Source organism: Apteryx mantelli, chromosome 16, assembly GCF_036417845.1.
Source record: "Apteryx mantelli isolate bAptMan1 chromosome 16, bAptMan1.hap1, whole genome shotgun sequence".
Lineage (NCBI taxonomy): Eukaryota > Metazoa > Chordata > Aves > Apterygiformes > Apterygidae > Apteryx > Apteryx mantelli.
Genome location: NC_089993.1, coordinates 9,199,878 through 9,219,832, shown reverse-complemented (window position 1 = coordinate 9,219,832; position 19,955 = coordinate 9,199,878). Strand labels below are relative to the sequence as shown.

Sequence of the window (19,955 nt, the reverse complement as noted above, 5' to 3'; positions counted from 1 at the left end):
CACACAGAGCCGTATTTGAAAATGTTAGAGTATCTTGGTGTCTGTGGAAGCAGGAATTTTCTTGTCTAATATGACTTCCCAAAGCAGTTCCTAAACTGTCCTTTAATAGTACTTAATGCAACAAGCACAAGACATTTAAGCATGGTGCAGATACTGAGGTAAGAAAGCAAAGAGTGTCGAGTGTGGATGGCTGATGTCTTGATGGTCCTTAGAAATATCTCTGTTCTGAACATGTCCCCTGCCCAAATGGTACGTGAAGTCCTGAGCCCGCGCTACTGAGGTAACTGCGGTTCCTGTGCCTCCCGCCCGCCTTGCCGTGTCGTCTCTCCATGCAGCCCTCCATGTTTCCTGCTTTCTGGTGCCTTCGTCTGCTGCCCAAGTGCTGGGATGACTCTGCGTCATTCAAGCTAGGTGTGGAGAGGCAGAGCCTGCAGGCAGGTCGTGTGCCCCTGCCCGCACTGTTCCCTCTCCCCAGGCAAGTGTCCAAGCGAGAAAGTGGGGTGTGTGCAGGGGCAGTCGGCAGCTCTGTTGAAAGTGGGAAAAAGAGCTGTTGCCCCTGGAAGCTTCTTGTCTTTGGGGCTAAGGTGAAGACATCCAAGCTCAAGACATGTGGCTCCCAAAGACACTTCAGCATAATATATTTTTAGTCTTGATGGAATTGTTAATGACAGCAAAAAGAGTGGTGGAAGTGATATAAAAGTTACTGACATGTTTATGTCTCAAATTTATCTAATGATTGAGAGAGCGATAATGTTATTTTTCTGTAATTTAGATCCCTTAAATATTTTGCATTGAAAAATATCTGGAACTCCTTTGGGTAAAATTTTCAGTTAGAATGCAAGTAAATCCCATATAGATAGGGCTGTACTTGCATACCAGTGCCTAGTAGGGAGAAAATCGTTATTAAATATAATGCTCAATGGAAAACAATCCCTATTAATCACGTAAGGTTGTCCTTCATGTTCATTTTTTTGTTTTGTTTTGTTTTTTGGTAGATCTGAAGCAATATGCTTCAGCAATTTTTCTTGCTGAGATGCATAAAATACAGGCAAGGTTAGTATCTCATACAACTTTGTTATAATGCATTGACTTTTATCAACAAATTAAGTTTAATGTTGCTTAATAAACCATTTGAGTTGTGAGCAAACACATTTTTCCTCTGTTTATAGATATAGAAGTGGCATACCGACTTTGAGCTCATACTGTTTCCACAAATCAGTAAGTAAGGGGCATGGACCATCTGAAATCCTCCAGCCTCGCATGACAAATTCAGATTAAGCCTTCCCCTACCACCGCCTTTCTTAGCTTTCCAGGTTGACATAGCTTTCTGTTCCACTGACTGTGTTATTTCCATTACTTCTATTTTTAACCAACAGAACTTGCCCAGTGTTCAGATTTAGTTAATTCTGATGACATGTGAACGAGAAGGAAATAAAACTTGTTTTGTCATGCAAAGGGGATCAGGAACTGCTAAAACAAATAAGTACCAGCTGATAGCCTGTAAGAAGGGAGCTGTTAAGCAAGAGCAGAATGATTTCAAAATGCTATTTATTGCAGTGTTTGCAAAAGCACTTCTTACTGTCTAACCACGAGTTCTCTTTGGAAGAAATTGATTGTGATTTATGTACTCCAAAGCAGTTACTTACTCTTCAAAACTGAGCAACAAAAGATTAATAAGTGAATGTACTAGTAATAAAATTTTTAAGTCCGAGTACTATGACAAATGTGTCTACAGTTTAAGTGTATAGTTCAAGTGAATTGTATCTTATGGCAAATTAACCTTTGTAGGATTTTATAAAGAAAATAGTGACACAATGTGATATAAATTTATTATCTTAGTATGACTTAATTTTTTTTGTGAGATGAATGCCCTCTTGCATAATGTGCAATTTCTTTCTGTACTTGATTGGCAGGTGTTTTATTACTGTCTCCAACCAGGACACCAAAACATATATGGTGAAAACTGCCAATTTCAAAGGAAGTGCTCCTTATACTCTTGGGGTTTTTTTCATACTCATGAATAATTTTTCTTTTAACAATTTGAAAATCTGGTGTCTGTTTGAACAGGTGGCTAGGTGGTTTGGAGACATTAAAAATAGTCATGCACAAGTCTAGAATGAGTGGGAGGCTTGTAAAAAGTCCTGTTACGGTTGGTTGCTTTGCTTCATATACAACTTGGTATTTATATATATGTGTGTGTGTGTGTATGAGTAAATATATATATAGAGAGAGAGGTTTCAGTGAGCTCCTGAGGATTATTGCATTAGTGGACTATATGGCAGACTGCTATAGGGTCTAAAACCAGTGTGTAAATAATCTGAAGCTGCCGGCAGGGGCTTCGCAGGAGCTTTGGAAGCGCTCCCATCCGCGCTGTGGCTTGTGCTCGCTGTGGCAACAGGGTGGCTGTGTGGGAGAGGCGTGCGCTGTGCCTGGAGGCTGCTTCTAAATATTCAGTACTGGGCATCAGGGCCCCCTGCGCTGTGCGGGCAGCCTCAGAGCCCTCAGGACAAGCTACAGCCCCCACAGTGCTGGCGAGGAGGCTGTGAAGGGGTATCGGGCGAGCGGGTGAAGACCTTTCACCTTTCTAGCTTGTCTAGGTGTTAAATGTGTGTATATATACATACGTGTGTGTGTGTGTGTGGGTGCGTGCGTTTGGAGCTGTAGGGAGGCTCCTTACGGCCTGCAGCCTTCAATCTTCTGGTAGAAAATACCGGTACTATTCTTATGGATGTGAGAGGCTTTTTCCTTCTGCTGGCTTAGGACCTTTGCCTCTCCTGCTTTTCTGGAGAGTATCATAGCCCTGAGACAGGAGCCTGTCTCAGTGAACCTGCGCAACCCCTCTCTGAGCGGGTAACATCAGCAGGAAGGAGGTGTACCCGGCTCTGCCGTACCAGCCCTCGCTGCTTTGGATCCAGCAGAGGCGCTGGGAGACGGGGCGAAACCTCCTGGGCGGAGCCGGGGCCTGTCCCGCAGCGGAGGCGCGCACAGGCGGCGCCGCCTCCAGTCACGGAGGAGGCGGGAGGGGAATGCGCGGCTCCCTCCCGCCGGCAGGGGGCGCCGCGGGGCGCGGCCACCTGGCGGCCGCGCGCGAGGCCGGGCGGCGCGAGGCGGCGCAGCCGTTGGGGCGCTGCGGGCACGGCCCCCCTCTCCCCCCTGCGCCCGGCGCGGGCTGCCCCCTTCCGCCATGGCCGCCCCTCGCGGCGGCGCTCTCTTCTGGCAGCCGGGCCGGGGGCTCGGTCCCCCTCTGCCAGGGCACGGGCGCGGAGCGGGATGGGGGCCGTGCCGGCGCCAGGTGAGGGGCGAGGGGTTGGGGTTGAGCCGTTGGGGGGGGCGGCGATCCGCGGGAAGGGTGCTTTGTTAATGACGTAATTTAATCCTGGTAAACGCTCTGAAAAGTTTACGTGTCTAAAAGTGCTACCCATATTCGTTTTTTTTTCCTTCAGTGAAATCACTTTTTTTAGAATACTTTTTCCTAAAGTTCTGTCTGTTTTTTTTTTTGTTTGTTTTTTAATTCTGAAGATTTCCCGGGTGGGTCTCTCTAACCGCCTGCTGCCCGTTTTGGGGGTGGTTTCCCCCGCCTCCTCTCTCCCTGCACCACCAGCTTGTGGTGTGGCTGTAACAGGATACGTTACATTTTTGTAAATGTTTTACCGTAAGGTCCAGAAATACTTAAATCCACCATGCCGTTGAGTGGTTACGAATACATACGTGTGGGACTACTTAAACCTCTACACTTAGATTGGACTTCGATGGAGTTCCATTAGTGCCGTGGGTGTCACGGAAGCCCTCTGGGAGCGCGTGGGCTGTGAGCACATCCCTGCGGCAGCCCCAGCGCTCTTTGGAGCCAGGGCCAAGGGCTTTCTCCTCCTGCTTTTGATTCTTAGGGTTAAATGCAAATGTTTTAACAAAAATTTTAATTTTAGAAAAGCTCACAGGACCTTTACAAAAGAGACTTTACTAGTCTGTTAAACCTCAGATCTCGTTGGCGTTTGCAGTGTAGACTTTTCAGACTTAGAAACAGTTGTAGAGGAATTAAGTGACCTGTTCACACTGTCATGATGAATAAGAAACAGTCCCGAGATACTCTTTCCAAATTCACTGCAATAACCACTAAGCTGCTCAGACTTCATCAGGGATATTGAAAATATTGTACATATGTATTAATTGAAATGAAAACTGGAGAATTATTTACTGTTTGTTGCCAGTGTTCATGGACATCCTTATTTCATTTTGTGCGAGATGGTATTTTGCTTTCAATTCATTTTATAACCTTGAGCACAATAACCTTTAAAATGGATAAATACTTTTCTCAGACTTGCTGCCAGCACAAGTCTCCTGAGCATCATTAAACTAGTGTGTTTGCAGGACTTGTTCCTAATTTTCCTGAGCATTTTAAAAAGTAGGAGTAAATTATTTTGGAAAGCACTATATTGGAAATTTCTTTTTAGGAGCTTTTTTTGTTTGTTTCTTTGGGGGAGATGTTTGATGTTTTAAGAAAATGGTATTTTGGGGAGATAGAAAAATGCATTTGAAAGACATTGGGCTCATTTTTCAGTTTTGGACTGCATCCTGTACTTATCAATCCACTTGAATGAATGAAGTTAGTCAAGTATACAAGATACTAATGATGTGTGTTTTATCTTAAAGATTTGGCTTCCTCATGCATTTAAGATTCTGATGTAAATCCAGTGTTTAGTTCTTAACTATGATGTTTAAGTGTGAAGGGCCAAAGTCTGTGATATACCAAGAAAAGTTGTTTAGAATGTGTTTGACAAAAAAGTCTCAGAGTTTTGTTTATGAATTTCTTTGTTTTTTATAAAACTATTGGTAGGTTGATGAAACTGTGAAGATAAAAACTGAAACGAACTAAGATGTAAAAATATTTGTGTATGCTCGTACACCTATAGCAATGTATTTTTCTTTCCTTTTTTAATATAGTTTATTCATTAAGAATGGGAACCCCAAAGCTGAAACTTAAAATTAAAATGCAAGTTTGATTATTTTGGAAAGTGTGATTTACAGTTGTAACTGAAAAAGCAGAGCAAGGCAATTCGAACATAATAGAAAATTAAAGGAAGTTAAAGGTAACACTGAACTCTCTTTTCAAAAACATAATCACCTCTAAGACAACCCCCAAATCCTTGAGCTCTGCTCTGCTGTTGAGCCACGTTGACATTGATGAGTTCTACAAGTTCTGTCTGCATCAAACATACCTTGGGATCAGAGCCTGAAAAAGATTATGAATGTCAAACCTTACTTCAGAGACCTGAACTTCAGCTCTTTGAGTTGTAATCTATTGAAATGTAATCCATTCTGTTAATGTTTTTCTATAGACAGTAGCCAGATCTGTTATTTTTCATGGATCTTCTATGTCAATATTCAGTCTGTGGCTCACACTGTTACTTATTACTGACTTTTGATGCTCAGTTTGGTATCAGAAGGGGAGAAACACAGCTACATGCTGGATATTGGATCCCTGACTGATGTCTGAAGCTGGATCCATCCTGTTCTCAGATGTCCAAAGGTCACTGGTCACTTCTGAATAGCTGCCACTCTGTTCTTACAAACATTTAAGATTCTCTTGACTCCATTTGAGTGTGTTTTGTGTCTGCATTTATTTTATCCTTTACATTTAACAGGATTACTTGTGCTTAAAATTAAGTGTATGTATAACTGTTTGCAATAATGTCCACTATTTACTGGTGAAAACACTGTTTGTTTGCTAATGAGAACACTTCTACTGTGACGCACCATCTATTGTAAATGCTTTATTTTTGAATGAATGTGTTGTTACTGTAGAAGCAGTAATAGAAATGCTAGTGTCTGTAGCTAAGAATTTCTCTTAAAGTATTAAAACTTGGGTCTTGTTAAACACTATCAGTCCTTTCTAAAAGCTGTTTGGAAGAGACCAATTTTCTTAGTGCAATGCCCATGTAACCTCTTAGGAAGATGCTTGTTCCCCCTCTCTTGCTACGTGATTGGACATTATGTGCAGTACTGTTGATCTGTGTATGTACTGCAGGCCTGAGGCATCCCAAAACCCAGTGTGTTTCAGGCCTGTGAACAGTAGGTCTGACACTTTTGCCATCTGGTTAGTCCCTGCTTTTGTTTAGGGGACTTGGAGCAGAGGCTTCCCTCCATGGTAGTTCATATAACCTCTTCCTGGCCACCCTGTTTCCTAAAGCTCCTTCCTTGTGGCCTATGACCTGCATGAACTCCTGTGGGTGAAAATTAAAAATGTAATTGAAAGAGAAAATTTGGTTAAAATGTTGTCTTTAATGACAGCCTCCCCCCCCCCCCCAACACTGTGAGGAAAGTCTAGCTGTTTAGAGAGAATAAGGTTTCTGGTGTTTTGAGTAAGGGATGAAATAACTAATAAAATTATATATGGACTTGTTCCAAGAAAGCATTTAGATTTGAGGACATGCTTAATTCATTGAGGTGTGCTTGTGCTTAAAATTAAGCACCTACTTATGTTACTCTGCTGGCGCAGGACATTGGTACCATACATGAGATTAACATACACTAAGTGGAAAACTGGCTGTGAAGTGTCTCATTCATTTAAAAAGGAACTTATGTTGGCCTGTCAAATGGATCACAGATGTTGCCCATAATAAGAGGATAGGGCTGCACAGTGGGATCTCAGCACGTAAATGCTGCTTGTCAGTTGCTGATGTTGGGCTATGCTCTTAGGAGAGTCATGATAAGGCAGAAATCCCCTTTAATACCAGTTTTGACGTTCTTACTGACTACAGTATAAGTTTTGTCCTATTAAGTTACTCAGCGAAAGCTATATGAAATATATTAAGCAAACTTACTATATAAACAGTAAAAAGACTACTGTGGAGAACAGGCAATAATAGTTATTAAAGGGAAAAAAGTAAAAATTTGTCACAATATAGCAGTTTATCTGTAAATTCATCATGTTTTTATATATATGCACAAATACTAGCTTTTGTGCTTACATCCATAATTTCTGATAGTAGACCAAGAGTTGGATGACTGCAGGATTATTTACTGAACACTTACTGTGCCCAAATGGGCTGGAATCTTAAAATGAAAACTTGTAATGAATACAAAACTATCTGAGTAACTCATAGCAGAGTAGAAGAAAACAACAAACCCAACAGGCTGCAAGATTTCTGCAGTGAACTCTGTGAAGCAGTTTCAAAGTCAGAGTTTTAACATTCTGAAAAATTACAGTGGAGACAGAAAGAGGCTTTCTCACATAACACTTTGGCTTGGTAAGTTCTACTTTTTCAAGTCTGCAAGATTTTGGATCCAGTTTCAGACCTGAGCCCTCCCTGGGTTTGGCATTTGGTAGATCTTGAATTTTGCTAGAGGGACCCATCTTTTATCATGCAATTTTTTATTAACTCTTTAGACGTGATTTTCTTTCTGACCTTTGGTCATTGATCTGTGCAAAGTATATTGAGAAGCTGTGACAACACAGACTAGTTGGGGAGTGTGGCACCAGTGACTGGGATTGTTATGTGTGATTTATATTTGTGCTTCTTGTTAAACCAGAGGCTTGTGGTTAGAGGTTAGATGTGACAGAGAGAGAAAATAAATCTTTGCGTGTCCAAAGCAGAGAAGATCTTGGAGTGCCTGAGCGACTGTGTTTGACAGTGGCTCTGTGGCATAGGTGTTCAGGGATCCTGTTTGTGTTAAGGATAAACATGGGAGTAGGTTGCTGGGAAGGGAAATGACAAATACCCAGGAAGATCTAGAAGATTGTGCAAGTAGGAGATGGATAGCGAGGTGTGCTCAAGCAGGAGTGGAAGGGAAAGTCTTTATGAGAAGTTCAGTGAACCCTGGAAGACCTGTGTTTGACATGTTGTAAAAACTTGATTGCTACCAGATGGACTTTAGTGTTTTTGTGGGGTTTTTAGGCAAGCTTTCAGACCTCTTAGATGTGGGACTTTGGTTGAAGGGATGGGCTGCACCCTATGAACCTGTTTGCTCCTCCTGACAGCACCTTTCTTTCAGCCCTAAAGCTTGTGTCCTCATCTTCTGTGCTTTTTGGTGAATCATCAGGGAATACTTGCTAGAGTGGTCTTCCCCCCCCCCCCCCCCCCCACTTTTAACCTTACTAACACTGCATGGGATTGTTCTGGTCATTTACTATCATTTGTTATCTTGTGGTACTCCATTATTTTTCTTTGCAGTTTTGGTTAATTTCTGATAGGTTAATAATGCATGCATTTTTTCACTCTCTCCTTCTCTCTGTGTGAGGGCAACAAGGCTGAAATGCAGTCAGAGCTTGGATGAGATGTTTCTGCATGTTCGTCTACCTCTCTCCCTTGTTACAGCTGCGCTTCCTCCCCCCCTCCGTGGGCTCCCGTGCCAGAGCCCCTCCTCTGCCTGGGAGAGGGGCTTTGAAATAGGGAGCTCCTGCTTTGTGAAAGAAGTTTCCTTTCACTGCCTTGCTCAGAGGTGCCTTGGAGAGGAGAACTGATGTGATTTTGTTAACTTCTGGCCTGAGGAGGCGATTTTGATGGTCATGGGGCTGCGTTCAGTCATTTTATTCTGTGCCATTGTGGCAGGAGCTTCAGGGAGTAAGTAGAAGAAACATTTTCCTCTGCTAAGATGCCTGTCTCTTAATGTAAAATATTTCTGCGTAGGAATGATCTCACTAGCAAAACATCTGGGATATTGTAAATTACGTTACAGCTTGTAGGTCTGCAGTAACTCTTGTTGCGGCTTTGTCTTGATTTTCATCATAGCATAGCAGTTTGCTTTGCTCAGTTCTCCAGGTTGCACGTGGGCAGGTGGGAAGGCACCCTGCATTTAAACGAGTGCAGTGAATAGTGTATCTTCTTTCAGCATTACTGGGGAAAGCAGCAGAAACAGTGAGATTGTGCCAGTTAATTCATTATCTCACTTGAAAATAACATGTTAAATATTTGTGATAGTCTGGCATTCTAAAATTGTGCTCACTGGTATTGGAACATGAAGGATTCTTCAAAGAGTGAAAAGTTCATGAAAATGCTACTCTTGTGATCTGAAAAGAGATCACATGCATACTGCTTCTAAAACAAAAATAAGTGATTGAAGAAAATTTAAAACTTAAAAATAAGCAAAGTGAAGAGCAGAAACTCTAAATTTAGACACCTTAACAAAGTGCTGATTGTCAGGAGTGCTCAGCCTACCATGGTGTCTGTCTGTGATAAGCGCGTTTAAAAATCCTGACCGCAGCATTCAGGTGTCCACACAGGAGCTGAGAGTGCTCTTGAATCTGGTCCTGAAGATGGGTGCTGAACATCTTCAAAAATCTGACGCTGCCTAACAGAAATGATTTTTCAAAGTTTGTTTACTATATTTATTGCAAAGTTTTTGAATAAGATAATACAGTACTGACTTCTTTTATGTAAAGGCCATTAACTTACCACTAACTTTTTCCATGATTTAAAAGAAAAGGGGGAAGGTAGATATCCCTTTTCTTACCTGATCCATTGGATACTTTGAAATGATTTTTTTTTTCCCCAAGGAGATTATGAGTTCTTTTTGTTCAAATGCAGTGCAACTGGAATTTTGAAGTTAATGCGTATGTGCTTTTGTGTATAGACAGGTGTATTCATAAAAATTAATAGCCCAGTGATAATTTTCTTATATTACATGATCTGGACTCTGCATACCGGAAAATCTTCTGGTTTTGCAGATATCTGTAGCACTAGGATCAAGTTTGCTGGAAAATAACATGTTCTTTCACACTTTTTTTAAAAGTCAAATCTGAACTTCCACACAGAGAATTAATTCTGCAAAATAAAAAGGTGTGTTCAGTGGGAGAGAAATACAGATGTGGAGGTAAAATCTTTTCAAGGGAAATATAATTCTGTCCTCCAGAAACTTAAAATTTAATTTGGGAATAAAAATGTATATGGATTTGAGTGGATGCTAAAGGAACAAATGTTTTCTTATTTTTGTTCCAAAATGAGTGCATTCCCTTCTGAAGTTTAAAAAAAGGGATCAAGAGAATGGAAAATATGACTCCAATCAAATAATACAAGTGTGGGCTTTAAAATGCAGTAGTTTGAGGAAAGCATTTCCTTCAGGATGGTGCATACAAAATATCTAAAAGCACAGAAGCAGAATAAAAAGGCATTTTCACCTTTTGTGTCCAGTGGGTGGCAAAACTAAGGAATACTGAGATGCTTAGTTACGGCTGAACAGGAAGGTTTATTAGCATATAGTATAGCATAGATTTGGGGGGGGGGGGCAAATTATACTTACTATGGATCTTATTACTGGAGGGAGTTATTTTAAAGAAAGATTTATAAATAATGGCTAGTTAGGGCTGAATGCTTTTATTAGTACTAATTAATAAAACCTTTTGTTATGGGTATTAATAATGTAGAATAATCTTTCACTATGGTACATGCAAGTGGCATATACTTGAAGTGCAGCAATATCATATGTTTGATTTTGGCTGTTCCTTGTATGACACAGCAGTGGATATGAGCAGCTGATTTGACAGTTTTTGCAGTGTGCACATTCCTGTTGATGTCTAGGACTTGGGGCAGGTTGTTGAGGTGAGTGCCGGAGAGTGCGAGGAGTGTAGCTCCTGCAGTGAGGAGGCTGTGTGCGCCCGTCATGGGGCTCCTCCCTCAGTATTCCTTTAATTCAGCTCAGGTTTATCATAGAAGTTCCCAAGAGAATGAGACCACTGGGCCAGCCTTCAACATCGTATCTGTGCGTTTTCCAGAGGTGAAGACGATCTCTGGTGGTTTTGGTGACCTGGCTTTTCATGTGCTGAAGTCTGGTTTGTATCAGGCTGGCCTCTTGAGTGCCCAGACGTCATGCTTGTACAGTCAAATGCCGTGATTGCACAGGAATTAGAGACCCTCAAATTTCTTCCAGTTCATGACGTACTTGAATGTCATCTGGTAGTGCTTGAAATAATTAGATGAATGTAATTCTGCCAGGCTTCTTTAAGGTCATTCCGTGTCAGAGTATTCGCGTGATACTCGTACTAGTTTCCAGTGTAGATGTGTGCGCACTGAGCAAAGAAGGGAAGCGGAGGCTGTGTATGCAGCACCCTGGCTGTGCCTCCCGCTGCCGCTGTGCCCGGCTGGAGCCAATCCATCTCCGGGGTAGTTGTATCCTGCAGTCCCTTGAACTCCCTGCTCTCCCAGTGAAAGTCTGAAAGAAAGTCATGCTGGAGAACAGACTCTCCAGTGTTAGAGGACGTCTTGAACAACGGCCAGCCTTGACTTGTGATGTTTAAGTGTTTGTTCCTTAGTCTGGTGGTGCTGGAAGAGATTTCCTTCAGCAATAAAGCTAGCTCCTGTTCCTGCTTTAAATGATACTTCTGATCTCTTGAATGGCCACATGCAGTAAAAATCTCAGCATAATAGAAATTTTCCCTAACTGCAATAAATTAATGTAAAAGCCTATGGCTGTGCAGTATGGCATATAAAATGTGTATTTCTTTCTTTCTTTTTTTTTTTGATTAAGACTCCCTAGTTAATTAGGTATCATTCGCCTTTGCATAAAGCAGAATCTTGCTTAGTTTAAATGCTGATGAGAATATGCAGGAGTGGGGGAATGAGCGCCTTAATTTCTTTTCTTTGAGAATCCATGATATTATTACATTTCCGTACTTAACTCAATAAATACACAAAGGCATGTCATTCATTTGCATATGTGCTGTGTGCGGTACAGGCATATGGAAAGCGGTGAGAGCAAAGTCTAGTCCCAGTGTACTTAGTAATAAAACTCTCTTGGATTTTTTGGGCCAGACTTTGGTTTCTGCCTGGAGCAGCTCATTGAAAAGCTAAGGCTAGTGAGCTACAAAGGGAAGAAGAGGAGGGTAGAATTGCACTGACCTTTTGTGTGTTCACATGTCTTAACTTTGAACATAAATGATGTTTAGCTCCTAAATAATTGTCTCTAAGATGTTTCCATATAAGGAACACCTAAAATCTTACCCATCCCCCACCCCCAATTTTATGTCCATTTCTACCTGTTCTATCCGGAAGCTATGGAATTAGGTTACAAGGAAGAATAATGTTACAAAGTTTTTCGAAAGACAATATGAAAATAAATTATGGAGGCTGCTTCAGTGAAACTCTTTCTTCCCCTGCCTCTATTTTATGTCCATGTTGTTTATTTTCTGGCGGTGGATGTAGGACTTTATTACTACAAGATGCTGCCTCCTGAATATTCTGGTGCATTAATCACAACAAATATATTCACTGCTGGTTTAACCTGTCTGTATTTGTTCTCCTTCTAACTTAGATGTAATCAGAAAACTTGATTACAGTTATCTTTTTGGTTAAGAGGGATGTGGGATGAATGAAATTTGGAAAACAGTAACATAAATATTTAGGAAGTTTACCCAGTCCTGTGGGTGCATGAAATTATTTGGATGTTCTGAGAACCATGAGAGAGTTTATAAAAGACTTGTTCTTTGCTTCTACCACTTTGATTTGTCTTTTTGATTTTTTTTTAAATTAAGTCATTATGCACTAATAATTCTCTTTTATGAAGGAGAACTTTATGAATGACAGGAAATATCCTAGTTATTGTTTTTTCTCTTCTGTGAGCTTTTCATGTCTTTAGGGCAGAAAATGGAAAAGAAGAATCACAGAATCACAGAATGGTTGGAAGGGACCTCTGGAGATCATCTAGTCCAACCCCCCTGCTCAAGCAGCGTCACCTAGAGCACATTGCACAGGATTGCATCCAGGCGGGTTTTGAATATCTCCAGAGAAGGAGACTCCACAACCTCTCTGGGCAGCCTGTTCCAGTGCTCTGTCACCCTACAAAAGAAGAAAGAGAAATGATAAATAGATATATGTCTACATAAAAATACACATTTTAGCGCATATTGACTGAAACAACAACCTTGGGCCTCATCTGTCCTTCCCTTTCCCTCAGGGAACGTGCAATCCCCAAGCTCTTGCTCTTGAAACTGTGTATAGATGTCACATTAGGGCAGATGGTATCTCTAGTAATACAGAATAGATAAGAATCATTTGTAACAAATGCAAAGGTGAGTCTTAACACCAAGCTGTTGGATATGATCTCTGTGACTTGCTCTGACATTATAGTCTTCAGGATAACTACTCATGCCTGCCCTAAGACATTCATATGTTGCTTCTTAATATTTCATGGTAGGTTCACTGTAACTGAAAAGCAGCAGTGTCTGTCATGAGAGCTGCACACAAATTTTCAATGCCCTTCAGTAATCTTACCTGTTGTTGCAGGATCCTTGGAGAGTTTAAGGCATGGAGCTTCCTGTTTTGCAGAGTGTGTAGGTGAGTAAAACAAGATGGTATTCAGGCCTTGTATGTGATAAGGCGGAAGGGATTTGAAATCTTACTCCTCTTCAGCAAGGATGTTGTGTTATTAGAAGAATGTTACTTATGTCTGAGCTGGGTTTGACTGTTTGTGGAGTAATCTGCATTCATGGAAGTAGCTGAGAAGTTCCACTGAGCTTTACCTGGCACAGACCTGCCTCAAGTTCACATTCTGTGAACTCTCATAACTCATAAACATTAAAGCTAAACAAGCTATTAAACTAATGCAGGACAAAAGCCATCCATGTATGAATGTCTCTCTTCCAGTACCCAGTGTTAGCTCCTTCCACACTGAAACAGGCATGAAGACTTCTCCTTCAGTGGGCAGGCACAAAACTTCTTTTTGTAAAGGGAGGAACAGACAGAAACGCTGGATAGTGGACTGACCTGGAAAGGTTTGGTTAGATTGGTTTGAGGTGCAGTGTGTAACTTAGGCTTCTCATTTACATTGCGAGCAGGTGCCTGAATGTGCATGAGTGCTTTTCAGTGTAACAGAGCGGGGGCCCTTGAGTGTTCTGCTCATGGCATTATGTCTCTGGTCTTCTCATCCTTTCAGGATTAATTCTTATTACCTGGTTTAGAAGAGAATCTCCTTTGACTAGAGGAATACAGAGACTATGTGACACACATCAGGGTGTCTGCTATTATATTCACTAGATGACTGTGCTGCCCATGGACACTGGCCAGGTCACTACAAGAACTATTTTGAATGGCATACCCTGCAAAGGATCTTTATACTCATGCCTGTTCAGCAGGACATAATTGCATGGGCAAAAAGCCAGTTTATACAGTCATGCAACGGTTACATCCAAGCTTCTTGACAATTTAAATTGGATCATTCATGAAGTATCTGTAAAATGGCATCTTTTTTGCTTGCTTGTGTTTCCACTGTCTATTTTCTGCAAGTATATTTTACATAAGTGTATCAATTATACTTTGTACCATTATAGAGTGAAGGTTGTCCTAAACTCCAGGCTACGAAAATATTTATTAGGATGTATTCCATACCATGTGCAACTTATTTAAGCTTGATTCCATTGAAAGTACTGCAGTAGGTAGCTCAGGATATAGTCTGTGAAATTCTACTTTACTGTTGATCATAACTGCAGACTTAGGCAAGTTTTCGTCCTTATTTCCTTATGTTTACACAGATGTAACAAAAATGATTTCTGTAGTCTGACTTCTGATCAACGTCCATATTAGTGGAAGGAAATTAGGCTCCTTTCCATATGGTATTCATCTTCATACAAATATAATCTCTGTGTTCACATGCCTTCAATCTCCTCAGCCCAGGTCTTCTAGGGCAGGCTTTCAGAACTGAAGTTCTTACTTTAAAAGTATTCATCATTTAATTTGTCTGCATATGTGTAGCTTACAGCACAGATGAATTGCATGTAGTGTGTCAGAAAGTCTTTGTCATCTTGCTGTTGTGAAGGTCCTGCTTTGCTGTCCTCTAGAAGGTGTCAAAGGAGCATCATGCCATGGGTGCGTTACGGTCCCTTTCTGCTCTTGGAGATTAGTCTCCTGCCTTGATGGAAATTGTCAGGTTATGTGCATAGGAGAGAGCAAAATTCTTTTCACCTTTCATGTGGGAACTCTCTAGTATGCAGTGTGCTTTCAGAAACTCAGTTCTTTCTATTGTAAGTCCAAGTGGGTAGGGAACATTTTGAAAATCCAGCCCCTAGTTTATCTACTTTCAGTGGCCAACATACTAAAAAAAAAAAAAAAAAAGGAAAAGAAAGCCTTTGTTTTCTAATAGACTACAAAAATGTTTTTGTTGTTTGTTTCCTAGGACACAGTGCACTGTACTTCCCCAAAGGAGCCAGATACAGCTACAGGTATTCAACAGTCACCACCACATTCCTACAGGGAAGCATTTACAAAAGTAGTGGTATATCTCTGGAGAGCACAGTGACCATTGAGGCATTGGAGAGGTGCCAGATGGTTTTGAAAGTGAGTGCTGTCATAATATCTGAGTGACTGGAATGAGCTGACATGGAGCTGTGTCTTTCTTTAGGTTTACTCATACATGTAAAATACTTTATTTTCCTGTATTTAAAAGCCAGTTTTATTCTTGGAGTCATTTTTAGAGTTGCAGAATTGCTTTGATGCTACACAGCTTCAAATTAAGTATAAGTATTAGCCTATTTTAAAGGGCAGATAACACAAATCATTTCTTTTCCTTAAATGGAACAGCTGTTTCAGTGTTTTGTCATGTGTGGAGCAGAACTGGAGATGAAGCTAGTCCCTTCGAAAGGAGTTTGATTTATTTTTAAGCATTTTCGTATCTGTAGCAGTAAATTAAAAATAGCAAAGCTTTTAAAGAGAACTTGAGTAACTTCTGGGATCTGTTGGATTGGCGCCATGCCTAGCATAGTATAAAATTCAGTTTTGTAATGCTCCATTGATCTTGATGGGAGATCTCTGTCCCATTGACAGAGCAACAGGCCAGTTTTGAATTACAGACCTTTTTCTCGGGTGAGCCCTTCTGTGGGCCAGTTTGAGCACTCCAGTGCCTGGCAGGGGGAGCATGGAAAATAAACTTCTTTTATCTGCCTTAGTTTTCCTTCAGGTTAACAGAGGGGCTCATTCAGGGGTTCTGTGCAGCAGAGCTGTGAAGGGTGTGTGTACATACATTCACATATATACGAGGCCAACAAAAAATAGGATAGTTACTTGTGTAACATAGCCATATAGATAGAAATAGCCAGTGTTCCCATGATTTTATATGAAAGATGAGAATTTGGGTGAACCATCTTCAGACTGAATCACTCTCTCTGCTGCCTTGCAGTATCAGTGGCCAGGCTCCCCATCTTCTAGCTCTTTATTTTAATTTGAGGCCTCCTAAATTTGACAAAAGAATACACAGTTGGATGCTTGTCTTTATTTAAAAAAAGATATATGTATAAAAAAGGAGAAAAAATGACCAGCAGTTGCAGTCTGTATTGCAGTAGGCAGAGTCACCATTCTTGTTCTTTCATTTGAGAACGTTTCTTCCTGACCACAGCCAGCCAAATTGCAAGTACCTTAGGAAATTCTGTAATAAACTCAAACATACATTTTCTCCTCTGAATTCAGTAAGAGTAAGCTATGAAATGTCTACTGAACACTGAGCACTTTTACCAGGTTTAGTCTCAAAATTCTACCAACATGGTAGTCAGTGTGCTTTTTCACCTCTGTAGAAAGGACTTTTTTTCAGTCAGGCTCTTACTTTCCCCCAGAGTAGGTAATTGTGGCTTGAAAATAAAAGGGATAGAGTAATGCCATAAAAAATGCATTTAATAATCTGTGAAACTTCTTCATAGAAGAAATTATGTGGAAATAATCTCAGATGTGCATCCTGGGCCTTTGGTGGCCAGATGTGACTTGGGCCTTTGGGGCTGTGTTGATTGCAACACTGAGGCTTTTTTCATAGTCCGCTTCTTCTATTTACGTGTCCTTCTGTGACAGAGTCCACAAGTTCCTCTTGAGAGTGATATTTGTTGCTGTATAATCTTTGTTTCTAGGTGCAAGATGTGCAAATCAAGAGAACTCTTGCATCCAGAGAGGAGTCTTTGAAGGAAATGGACAATCTAAGGTAGAAAAACTTCTAATCTGGCTTAGTTATTGGATTTTTTGAAGCTATATGGTTTAGCCGCACTTTAGTACCATTTACTGTATGTTTTGTACTCTATTTAGTTTTTTGTTTTTTGTTGAAAAAGCAAGGATCAAGGAGCACCATGAGCAAAATGAGGGCATTTGGTCAGATTTTTTTAAATCTAATTTTCCTCCCTTTTATATGTGAAAACATTCAGAGAATAGACAATTAAAATGATTATGGGTACAAATTATCAGGTATCTAGCTGGCTAACTGTGTATATGGATAGCTCACTAGTTATCTGATTTGCAATTGTTACTTATACAGACTCTTGAGTTTTGAAAGTCCATTTCAAAAGGTTTTGTTTTGAGGGAGACTTTATTCCTCAAAATGCAAAAGGCTCTTTTTTCTCCCAAGATATATTAAGTTGCATTTATTTTTCTAATGTCAGCTTCTCCCTTTTATGTTCTTGTTTTTGTTTTTTTGTTATCTCATTCATAACAGTCAGTGTGTAGCCTTCTGACTTGCAAAGGTATAGACACTTGTGAAGATGCCTATTCAAAAAGGTCTCTTCAAACTGTGGAGGTCTGGTATTTTCCCAGAGATCTGATGCTGCTTGTGTCATCAAAAAAAGCAGTTCTGTTGTCTGGTTAAGCTGAGCCTGGTAATCTCCCTCTTTGTCCCGCCACTTAGATTCTCAGCCTTTAAACAACAATGAGAACTGAGGTAATTGACTTGATTCACAGGGTCAAAAAGAGCATGTTTGGAGTAAATGCATTGCTTTTTATATTCATCAAGAAAAACTTTATGTTCCACAATATGAGTGGTGCTGTCAGAGTTCAGATCATTTGAAGTTACAGACACATCTTCCTCTACAAAGTTTTTTGTAGGATTCTCATAGAAGTAAGAGCAGTTATGTCTTGTTCTCTGTAGAGAAGCCAAGAAGAGAGGTAGCAAAGAAAGCATTCAGTGAAGCTTGACTATTGAAAATGATTATTCAGACCAGCAAACCTTATTAGCATTTGCCTCAGCCTATTGTGAGGATACTGTGGTGTAGCTTGTCCTGTGAACATGCATGTAATTTCCACAGATAGTAATAGAAGCAACCACAGTTGCCTAGGGGTACAGAAACCCTTATCCGATATGCGGTCTCTTCTTCAGCAAAGACTTCATCCAGGTGTTGGTGCATTAAAAATGTTTTTTCTCTTACATTGCCTTTGTCCCCCCATTGGTTAGACAAATAGTTAGTTCCACAGTTAAAGTGCACATGACCTGTGTATCTCCCTTTATTGGAGCTGACCATTGGACTATTGTTAAATTCTCTTCCTTTCTTTGAGTGGCTTATTTTCCCCCTTTTAAAGGAATTTCTTATGATCAAAATACATTACATTAAGAATGCAAATCAGTGTAAAATGTGGTCTCTTGCAAAAGTAGAACTCTCTGTACTCTCAGTAGGCAAAGCTACTGGGACAGAGAGTGGGGGATAACATCTGGGATAGAGGCCAAGTGTGTATACCTAGCAAAGAAGGGAGATATTAACCATGGATTGATTGGAAAGCAGTTGTTTTTGTGTATATCAAAACTGAAGATGAACATTAGAGAAGGATGCAACTGAAATATGCTTACCAAGGCTTAAGGCACCCTGAATCATAAAAAGGCCTCCCCATTAAATGGAGTTGCTCTCTTAATGGCAAAAATTCTAGTTTAATGTATAATTACTTATAAAGAGTTTCCCAGGAGTTGGCCTGATTAAATGGTACAGTTATGTGGAAGATGCTGTGATCACCTTGATTAGTTTTTTTTAAAGGGATTTTAGAGTCAGGATGAATTAGTGAAGAGTAGAGGCTTGTTAAAAAGAACAGTTACAGAATAATATTAACAGATCCATTGTGGGGGAGTAACTCTGTTCATAAAAATCTAAGTCTAATGTAATAAACTGACTTGCAGCCACTGTTTGAAGCAAGAAATGATAAACTGTTTTATTGCAGAGAAATACTAGAACAGCATCCTCTTCACTTTTCTTTCTATGATGGGAAAATTCTAAAGCTCTGTCCTGTAAGGAGTGAACAGACTTGGGCGCTGAACGTCAAGCGAGGTATTCTTAGTGTCCTGCAGACATCACAAGCATCCACTGCTGGTGGAGTCATTGAAGAGGTGAGAGTGTTGGTAGGGTCATACTCTGAGGTGGCTGTTAGCACTTGTGTATATTAAGTCTACCCTCTTTTTAAGTAACTGAAAATTCTTGCCACTTGGTGACTAGTCAGCAGCCTATGATGGTCTGATTGCATTTTCTATAAAATGTTATTAATTCACCTATAATTTACATTCTTGTTGGGAGTTGGAAACCATTACTTTGTTACCTGAGGGAGAGCTGAGTACTGCAGAGGAGGTGTTATAACACCAGGGCTTAAACTTTACCCGTGCTCTGGGGAAGGAACAATATTCATAAAGTGGCTGATAGCATAGCCGCTGAAGTAGCAGGAGTTTTTTCATTGATTCTGGGAGACTTTAAAATCAGGCTTCTCAAAGCTCTTGAAACATTCTGTTTTGAAAACTTAAACTCAAGTTCTGCTGTGTTACACTGAAATAATAGTCCAGAGTACCCCACTGTAGTCCACGTTTGTATGAGTGTACCTGAGATATCTCAATGGCTGTGCTTATCCTGTTGTGAAGAGCAGTGACCATCGACATGGTGTGCACCTTCATTCTCATGCTACTGCTACATACTAGTGTTTAAATAGATGTTTCTCAATAACACTTGGGACATCCATATGCAATTACATTTCTTCTGAGTAGAAATGCTTTTCTGAGTTAAGTCTTCCCTGGAAACCCAGAAAATGTGAAATGAAAAAGCGTATGTTTGTAAATAATCTGACTCGGAATAACAGAATGAAGTTTAAAAAACAAACAAACAAACCCTGAATCTTAAAAATTTGACCAGTCTTTTAAATGACAGGCCTTGCCCTGTTTTTTGTGGCAAAGCCAGTTACCTGCAAGGGAGAACTTAGTTCTCCATGCCGTTGTTATTACAACAGAGCGATGATTTTAATTCTTTGTAATAGTCCGTAATACTT

The 19,955-nt window shown here is 40.5% G+C and overlaps 1 protein-coding gene across 1 annotated transcript in view; it reads left to right on the top strand.

The window, feature by feature from the left end:
• Positions 1–8,399: 8,399 nt before the first annotated feature.
• LOC106482633 (uncharacterized) overlaps positions 8,400–19,955 on the top strand; it is a 105,578-nt gene continuing 94,022 nt past the window's right edge. Inside the window, exons 1-5 of the mRNA XM_013940242.2 lie at positions 8,400–8,558; positions 13,212–13,262; positions 15,097–15,257; positions 16,811–16,881; positions 18,870–19,035. Coding sequence (XP_013795696.2) covers positions 8,498–8,558; positions 13,212–13,262; positions 15,097–15,257; positions 16,811–16,881; positions 18,870–19,035 — 510 coding nt within the window. The 5' untranslated portion in view covers positions 8,400–8,497. The remainder of the gene's footprint in view (positions 8,559–13,211; positions 13,263–15,096; positions 15,258–16,810; positions 16,882–18,869; positions 19,036–19,955) is intronic.